At 32.8% G+C, this 9,045-nt stretch overlaps 2 protein-coding genes across 2 annotated transcripts; both read right to left on the bottom strand.

Moving 5' to 3' along the window:
- Positions 1–539: 539 nt before the first annotated feature.
- On the bottom strand, positions 540–5,874 carry LOC144839778 (adenosine deaminase-like). Its single transcript, XM_078695267.1, has 9 exons — positions 5,798–5,874; positions 5,333–5,394; positions 4,983–5,111; positions 4,580–4,803; positions 2,877–2,995; positions 2,530–2,673; positions 2,242–2,339; positions 1,289–1,418; positions 540–1,181 (listed from the first exon to the last, which is right to left on the bottom strand). Exons 1-9 carry the CDS (start codon positions 5,828–5,830, stop codon positions 1,068–1,070), a joined length of 1,053 nt encoding a protein of 350 aa, XP_078551393.1. The 5' UTR covers positions 5,831–5,874; the 3' UTR covers positions 540–1,067.
- A 932-nt stretch (positions 5,875–6,806) lies between these two features.
- On the bottom strand, positions 6,807–9,039 carry LOC144839262 (adenosine deaminase-like). Its single transcript, XM_078694578.1, has 5 exons — positions 8,751–9,039; positions 8,429–8,547; positions 7,965–8,114; positions 7,491–7,588; positions 6,807–7,020 (listed from the first exon to the last, which is right to left on the bottom strand). Exons 1-5 carry the CDS (start codon positions 9,037–9,039, stop codon positions 6,807–6,809), a joined length of 870 nt encoding a protein of 289 aa, XP_078550704.1.
- Between the last annotated feature and the right edge of the window lie 6 nt (positions 9,040–9,045).

A 9,045-nucleotide genomic window follows, 5' to 3' on the forward strand; every position in this document is an offset into this window, starting at 1 on the left:
AGGACAATATATGAGATATGTCCATATATAAAATGTACCCATATGGCACACTTTTTTCACATAAAGTTTGATAGTGTACGCAAGGCTTAAAACTTGCAATGTATTGGTTGGTTGTCATGGTTCATTCAATACAACTCAATTGTTTGTACGGACATTTGATACTGATTACTGAGCTGTGTTAAGAAAAGTATGTTTGAATGTTGAAGACTAGCAGCTAGATCAAACAATACATGTAAATACGACGTCGTAAAAATCGATTCAAATGAACGAAGCCTCGAAGTCTTTATCGGGTGGATGATTTTGTGATGATGTATGGAATTCAAACTCAATTAGGAATTTATTTATAAACCATTTTTTCCCAAGCTTTGCAGTTTGCCTACAGTACAGTTATATACGGTCCGAAGTGTAGAAATAATACATTTCATTTACGTAACCCTTGGTGCCGTTTGAAAATAACACGATGATGCCTAAAATATTTCTGGCGCGCGCAAATGGTGGATCATTTTTTAGGGGAATTTATTCATACATATCTTGAATGCATACATTTTAAATTGAATGTCGAATTTTCATTGCATTCAATTTTGTGCATTTAGCTCACTAGTGACAATTCTCCTAAGCTAATCGAAAACAGGCTTTAGAAAGCCGAAGGTATGAAAGAAAACAGTGAGCGCGAATTGCAATAGGCTTCCATATCCCCTTCGATTCATTCTGTTGTTCGAGCATAGAGGTTCATTATTCTCTATGGTACCTGAGACAATAGTAGTGTATGGAACCTGAGACAATAGTAGTGTATTGATAGAGGGCGATACAACATGAACAACTACAACTGAAAGATACTTTCTATAATCCTTAACCGTTTTTTTAAAATGAAAAATGATACAACTTTTATTTTTTATATGATTCCTTCAGTAATGGTAGGTCTATATGAAAGTTGATTAGGTAATACATTCTTATATACTGTTCTTAATTGCAACCAGTAATATTTTAAGTACAGACTACTACTCCACATATTTGTATATTGATACAGTATTCCAAAATTGGTGTATTGCAGTGTACAGTACTTTGTATTAAGTTGTATGGGACTTATTTTTTAGCATTATATTACTGTAATACTTGACATGTTCCACTAGTTTGTCCCGGTCTTCTTCTGGGAGAAATGCACATTCAGCAGCACAAACTCTCTGTAAGATAATAAAATAACATTTATACCAAAAAGGTGCACTATGAATTATCGTTTTATATTCAAAAGTATAGGCCTACTAGTACATTAGATAGTGAAGGCACTTACTAATCTTATCACATCTTCATCCGATATTCCAAAATATTTCAGAGCAATATCCTCTTCTGTCATTAATGTGTTCATAAAATGCAAACTGTCGTCAGTATTTAATGAAAAATTCAAACTATCTTTTGCAAATCTGAAAAAAAAATGGATGGTATTGTAAAAAACACTCTGCAGCTTTTCACAGCCCATGGTATATTAGTGCATTTGATGACGTCAAATTAGCAGTAGACGATGTTTACCTTATCGACTGTACTAGCAACAATTATAAGACATAACAATCAGCAATGATGCATTCATACACCACTCACTCATCAAAAACAAGCACACATGCAAAGGCATTGTTGTGGCTTTCATGCTATGTTGAATTTGAGAACAGTTCTTTTCATGTGCTATGGCACATATTCTTGTTTAGTTTTCAAACCTGTTTTATTTTGGTTTCTATCTTATTCACCAGTCTGTGCCTCCCTTGTTCTACTCTCTTTTGTTCCTATGCACTCAGGCTCCTGCCTTATATTACTATAATATATATCACTGTTGAAGGGCTAGTGTTGCCCGAAAGCTCTGCTAATTTTTCTGGCTGTTTTACTTTATTGTTTTGATTTTGCTTATTCTATTTGTATCTCCATTGAGATCCAGCCACTAATACCCACAGCATTGTCATTATTTTCAGTAATTTTCCTTTGGATTTATAATAATATAGTGTAATAAAATACTATGAAATAACCAAGTTTAGTATTTCTATTTGTGATATATATAATAATATATATGTACTCTCATTGGCCCTGAACAATGCATAGCGTTTAGCTTAGCAATTCTTTCTGTCTGTTTACTCTTTGTTTTGCTTATTCTATTTGTATCTCTGTTGAGATCCAGCCACTGATACCTAGATATCCACATCACTGTCAGTTTTGTTTTTATAGTAATTTGTCTTTAATTTATAATATAATTTTAATGACCTTATAGCTGGATGTTTATTCCAATCTGGACTAACACTACCAAGAATCATACTAGAGGTTGGGCATACTTCCAAATGTACATTTGTCTTCTTTACCAACTGTTGGAAGATTGAAATATGTTAAGAATGATAAAATGAATCGCATACTCTCTTATTTAGCAATAAACGACAATGCACAGTATCATGTCTAAATCAAATCTAATTGAAATTTATAAATGAAAAAACATCAAGAACAAACATTTGAAATTACAATTTGTTCTTTGAAAGAAAATAAATGTAACTTTGATACCTCATAAACTTTGTCATCATCAAGACAATGATAACCGTGACCTATACGTTGAGCTTTAAACACCTCAATTGCTTCCTTTACATTGGCTGCTGGTCCGGACTCCCCTGCATGTATTGCTCTCTTTATGTTTAGTTTAATGGCTTCCTGAAAAACAAAGATACATTACCCAATTCCATTTTCTCAGAATGCAGGGTTTTGTTAAGGATCAAGATATAGGAGGCCTGTAGAAAATAAGGGAAATGTTTGGTACGAAAGCTTACACTCTGCACTCAGAAAGTATTTGATTGGAACATTAACATACTGTATTAATAAATGTTATATATTTGGATGAGCTAAACTTTATTTACCTGAAATGCCTGGTGAAATTCATTTTGTAGAGTTAGTGATTCGTCACCACCTATACCAATGCCTACAACACCATCATTTCGATACTTGTCACATAATTCTACAACCTCCTGGCACCACTCTACAAACAAAAATAATTACTATTATAAGACACCATTATTTACTTAGCAACTTACATTACAGTGTTGTAAATAGAGGGCTTTTACAATGCTATCATCATTGAAAACATTCTACGGTGTGTAATTCTTTTCAAATGCTAAACACATAAATGAAAGCACTCAGAAACTAGTAAAGTACGTAAAAGAGAGGGAGCATGTTGAAAGATACATTTTTTGCTTTAGGTAATAACTTTACCATGGTTCAAATCCTGCTGGGGTTTAAATACAAACTCTGGTATTGCAACAATGACCTTTTTGAAATCAAGATTGACCAGAACAATGGTCAAGGAGTGTCTTGAATCTGCCGAATTGCGGCGCCCCTGCCTTAACCCATTGAGTCGACCAGTCAACTAATATTTTGGTCCATGTCAAAGAATATATCCATATTAAAAGAATACAGAAGTTGTGCTATTTAATATATATCATATGGAAGATAAGCTTTTGGGACATGACCAATATATCAATTTTCCTGAAAATCAATAGGCATGTTCTGTAAGTACAGAACAGAATTCTGGAGAATTTTGTACTCTGTATTCTTTTTTCCAAAAAAAAAATAAAGTGAATGAAATAAGTAATATTATACCTATGTACAGAATGAAATAAGGAATGACACATATGCTGGTACTAAAAAATTAATTATCAACTAAAAATAGTTTAATTAGAGTAACAATAGAACAGCTGATTTTCTTGAATTTCAATATGCATGGTCTGTAAGTACAGTATATACCTATCTAGACTGAAAAATCCAGGACATTAACTTGAAAATTGTAGGCGCTATCGTGCTAACAAACAAACATAGAAACAAAGCAAGTACTATACTTGGCAAGTAAAAAATAACTATTTCAAGCTATTCAGTCAAGTGGATGATTGCATCATAAGGAAATGATAGTCGCCAAATGTATTGCAATTTTACTTTCTGTTATACTGCATTACATTATAATAAACAAAGAAGAAATCCATTGTATCAGAGAAGATTATAATTTCACTCTTCCCCGATTGTATATCATTTTTGTGAGCTATAAATCTCAAAGATAATGTTACTACTGTACTTTGTGCAATGTTTATATTGATGATTTTATGTGTGAACCACCGAAATGTCACCATGACTGTAGTAAGGGGTTAAAACATTTTCCTCATGTTGGCAACAGCCCTGCAATAAAGTTTATGTAAAAGACACAGCCACTGATGCACTCAACATTTATTTATTTATTGAAAATTTGGCAAATAGCTCAAGAGGAAACCATGGGCCAATGACCCAACACAGAAGTGGGTAAGTCCCTACTGGGATACGATATTATAATGAATGTTTGATGGGTTTTTTTAAAAAATTATTGCTAATGTTTTTTTCAATTATCATTATTGTATTCTTGAACTGCAACCTTGTAAATTTCCTGTGAACGATGAAATAAAGTTTATCTGTATCTGTATATAATAAATATTTTAAAAGATATACAAAAACAGAATAAACTGGACATTAAAATTAACAAGAAAAAATATGCATTGTTATTAGTTTGCCTTTGGATTTATGAAAATCAAATATAAAGTACCTGGCTTTCCTCTCATAAGACATATTATACTCCTGGCTTGTACACCATACTTGTCTTGTCCTTCTTTTAAACCTTCATTCACAAGTTGTACAACTTGATCTGCTGTCATATTTTCATTTGATAGAAGATGGGGGCAGTATGATGTTTCGAAATATGCAACCCCTTCCTTCAACTTATCTTCACACAGATCTCTTGCAATTTCCTTTATTGCTTCACTATCACCTCTAATAATTATAACAAATGTTTAAATAAAATTTAAAAAACATTCCATTCCAGTATAATTGTTTACAAGAATGTTTCCAAAGATTGTGCCTGAATAAAAATATTATAATATGTATTTACAGTGTACATTTCAAATCTATCTTGAGTCTATCAAGGCATTTAATATTGTACTATCACTTACCTTAGAATAGGCATATAGATTTCAAAACTCTTGATGAATTTTGTCAATGATCCACCACCCACTACATGTAGCTCTGAAGTGAAGTCTTTAAAGTTCTTTCCAGGCAGTGTATCTAACATGCCTCGTCGTCTAGAAAAAATTTCAGTTTATTCAGAGCAGAGCATTTATCGAAACAATACATTTGGCAAGTTGTGCTTTTATTTTGTATAATGTGATTTATATTTATACACCATATTCACAAAGTGCGTTACTTTTTTGACAAGTGAAAAAAACAAGAAAAAACAGGGGTTATTAACAGTTCCAGTTAAATTAAATTTTCCCATTTTCTTTGATATAATTATTTGACATACTTTGCAATGTTCCAAAGAGTTTCTGCCCGACAAGAACCATCAAGGTGGCAATGTAATTCAACCTAAAATAAAAACCAATTCAACACATCCATAACATTAAATTATATTGAAATAGGCCTAGAGAAGAGATAGTTTTTAGATTCTGCATCATTTAACATTGCTTGGATTGGAGCTGTCAGTACATTATACAAGTTATGAAAATGATTTGACACAATTGATTAATAACATCAATGTAACAAATATTTCTATTTTAAGATGGAAGCAAACGAAGTAATGACAGTCCATGACCTCTCGAATCTCGTGCTTCCCATCAATTCCCAGGTACGTAACTTGCCTCTCTCTGCAAAACTCATCGTAAAATTAAACACCACCTTTTCACTATTCTGTACCTAAGACTATGTATTATTGTTTATTATATTAACTATATATCATGAATCTATTAAACACATTTTATTCAATAATTACCCTGTAAAGGCCTTCTTTAAACGAACTTGCCATTCTGAATGTTCCAAAGTTAATGAAGCTCAATGCAAATCTTCTATTCATTATAATGTTGTCATAACCTTTGTCCTCTGGAAACCATCCAAGCGTGTATCATTAATGACTATGGGACGCCTATAGCGCATTTTTAAAAGCTTAGTCCGGCGTACGTGCGATTTTTATTAAATTGTTAACATATTAAAAAAAACCCAATTGTGCGTCCACTTTAAATGATGAAACTCAAGTTTGAACCATATATCGAAATAAATATTATTTTTCACACATCATGTTCGCTTTGCAACGACCTGGACGAACGAAGATTGACCGAGCTGCTACTTATGGGGACACGTATTTAATTGACTTACCGTATTAATTCATGCAGATTACCAGAATGTTGAATATACAGTAACACAAAAATCTTTTTTAAGGTAATATTTTCCAATTTTATTAACTTTATAGTTCAAATAACTGTTATTAATTCGTAAAAATATATATGTTGCTAAGGATGAATTGTGGTAATGAATTCCAGGGAAGAGTTTGGTCTTTCTTATTTGCAAAAAGTAGAAACTAGGAATGTATTTATAGTATTACAATTAACTGAGTAGGCCTACAGAATGCTACAACAGAGCTTCTCTGAAGTAGGTCTAGTACTGTTGTTTTTAATGTGATCAAATAACTATTATTAATTCGTGAAATAGAAAGCATGTTTTTAATGATGATACAATTCACGCGCTTACTCTCTATGGAAGAGTGATCTTTTTTATTTGCAAAAAGTAGAAACTTAGAATGTATTTATATTATTACAATTAACTGAGTAGGCCTACAGAAAACTACAGCAGGGCTTCTCCGACGTAGGTCTAGTACTGTTCTTTTTAATGTGTTTAACCAAAATCTGCTTATCTTCATCAAGCAAAAATGACGCTTCGGCAGCTCGAATTCTCTGTAAAAATAATTAATTGCAGCTATTGCTCTATTATAATAAATGGGCCTGTTCCTATGCGGAAACGTCGTCACGTACAACGGTAAAGCTATGAGATATCATGGTTCCCGAAGTACATTCAAGTGTGTCATATCTTACCGCTTTTAGTATGTCTTCTTCAGACATACCAAAGTTTTCACGTGCAATCTTTTCCTCACCCCCAACCGTGTTTTTGAAGTGAAGCGGATCATCAGTGTTGAGCGAAAAGTTGATGTTATCTTTTGCAAATCTAATTTAATTTTACAAAATACAATTTGAATGGATGTTATTTCTTACAATCTAATTTATTACAAAGTGACAATTTGAATTGATGTTATCTCTTGCAAATATAATTTATTATTACAAATACAATTTGAATTTATGCTATTTCTTGCAATCTAATTTATTATTACAAATACAATTTGAATTGATGTTATTTCTGGCAATCTAATGTATTACAAATACAATTTTAATTTGTATTTTCAACTAGATTTATAATAATTAAAACAGTAGAAGACGACCCAGAGGAAGATCGTGCCAAAGTTAAAATTAAATGGAAATTGAAAATGTAATGGACAGAACAATGCAGAGGAAAATGGCGTAATTATAGTGGAAAGAGTCATGTCGCAAAGGCAAAAGCTGTGATGAATTACAAATGTAAAACCATGAGTACCGTAATATTAGATGGTAAAACAAGTAAAACATGAAGTACTATCTTACTTTTTCGCAGGATGTAATTTAAAGTCAGAGTCAACAGATCCAAGAACAACACTGGATGTTGGACAAACTTCCAGGTGTACCTTACTAGTTTTTACCAACTGGAAACAAATAGATACACAACATTTAAGACTGTTACTGTTTTATAAACTGGTGCAGAGTGCCTTTGGTACCTAAATGTTTCTTATTGTTCTTTTCTTTTGTTTTAAGTTACTCATTCTATTTCGGATCGTTTTATAATACTCCATGCTTGGTTTTATGACAGCATTTTTATCCAGCAATGCTCTTAGCCATAGCTAAAAATAAGTATAAACTCAACGCAGTAATGCACGCGCAACGCACGTATGTGACTAATCAAAAGTTCCATTTGACGTCGCTTGGTCACATTACTATATATAATTAACCATGGATCAATGAATATTCATTAATCCATGATACAATATACGTGATGACTATTTTGAAAACAAATGCAAATACCGTGTAAACATCATCATCATCAACGCATCTATATCCGTGTCCAATGCGGTGAGCCTTAAACGTTTCAATTGCTCGTTGTATGTTTGCAGCAGGTGCAGATCCAGCCTCTCCTGCGTGTATACTTCGCTTTATTTTGAGACGGCAAGCTTCCTTCAAAATAAAATATAAATCTATGGTACAGTACAAACAAATTGGGTTCAATATTCATAATAAAAGAGGCCTACACATTTTTATTCGTGTGTCTGTGTGTTTTGATCATGGAGGTATACCTCCATGGTTTTGATGATGAATAAACGTCCGCGAATTACATGTTCCTTATAAAATTGTAATCGTGGCTAGCTGGCTCTCCTATAAGACCAAGCCATTAACGGGTGAACTTCCCTCCTATGTTAAAGAGGGTACGACCGCATATATATACATTTATACCAGTACTCTTTATTTGTTTTGTATACTAGTAATCTTACATCCATTCCATCAAAGTATTCCTGTTGAAGTGGTTCTAGTTCATTTCCAGCCAATCCGATTCCAACCACACCATGATGTTTGTAAATCTGACATAGACGAACGACCTCGGCGCACCATTCTGTAATGAAAGTTATTTGTGAATTGATGGCCCACTTCTCAAAGAAACTCAATATGGGCTATAGCAATGGATTATTATGAATACTCTACTGCTTTACTTTAGAAAAAAATCAAACATGTTCGTCCCTATTTGCTCAATGATATCAACATTGTGTCGAAAGAATCAATGAGAAAATTCATATCCCGAAGAATTGTGTAACTTGCCTGGTTTACCTATCAACATACAAAGAATACTGTTTGCCTTTACGCCAAATCTTTTGTGACCTTCTTCAAAAGCTTCATTGACGTTTTTCACTACTTCGTTTGCAGTAACTCCATTCAATTCATCAGACAATAGGTGTGGGCAGTAAGAAGCTTCGAAATATGCTACGCCTTCTTTTGCCTTATCTTCACATAATTCTAAAGCAATTCTTTTGATTGATTTTCTATGACCACTGAATAATATTGAGAGATGAACACCAATGATTAAAATAATAGTGTAATTATTTTCCATTCCATA

The sequence above is a fragment of the Antedon bifida genome, chromosome 4, assembly GCF_963402885.1.
Source record: "Antedon bifida chromosome 4, ecAntBifi1.1, whole genome shotgun sequence".
NCBI classification, from domain to species: domain Eukaryota; kingdom Metazoa; phylum Echinodermata; class Crinoidea; order Comatulida; family Antedonidae; genus Antedon; species Antedon bifida.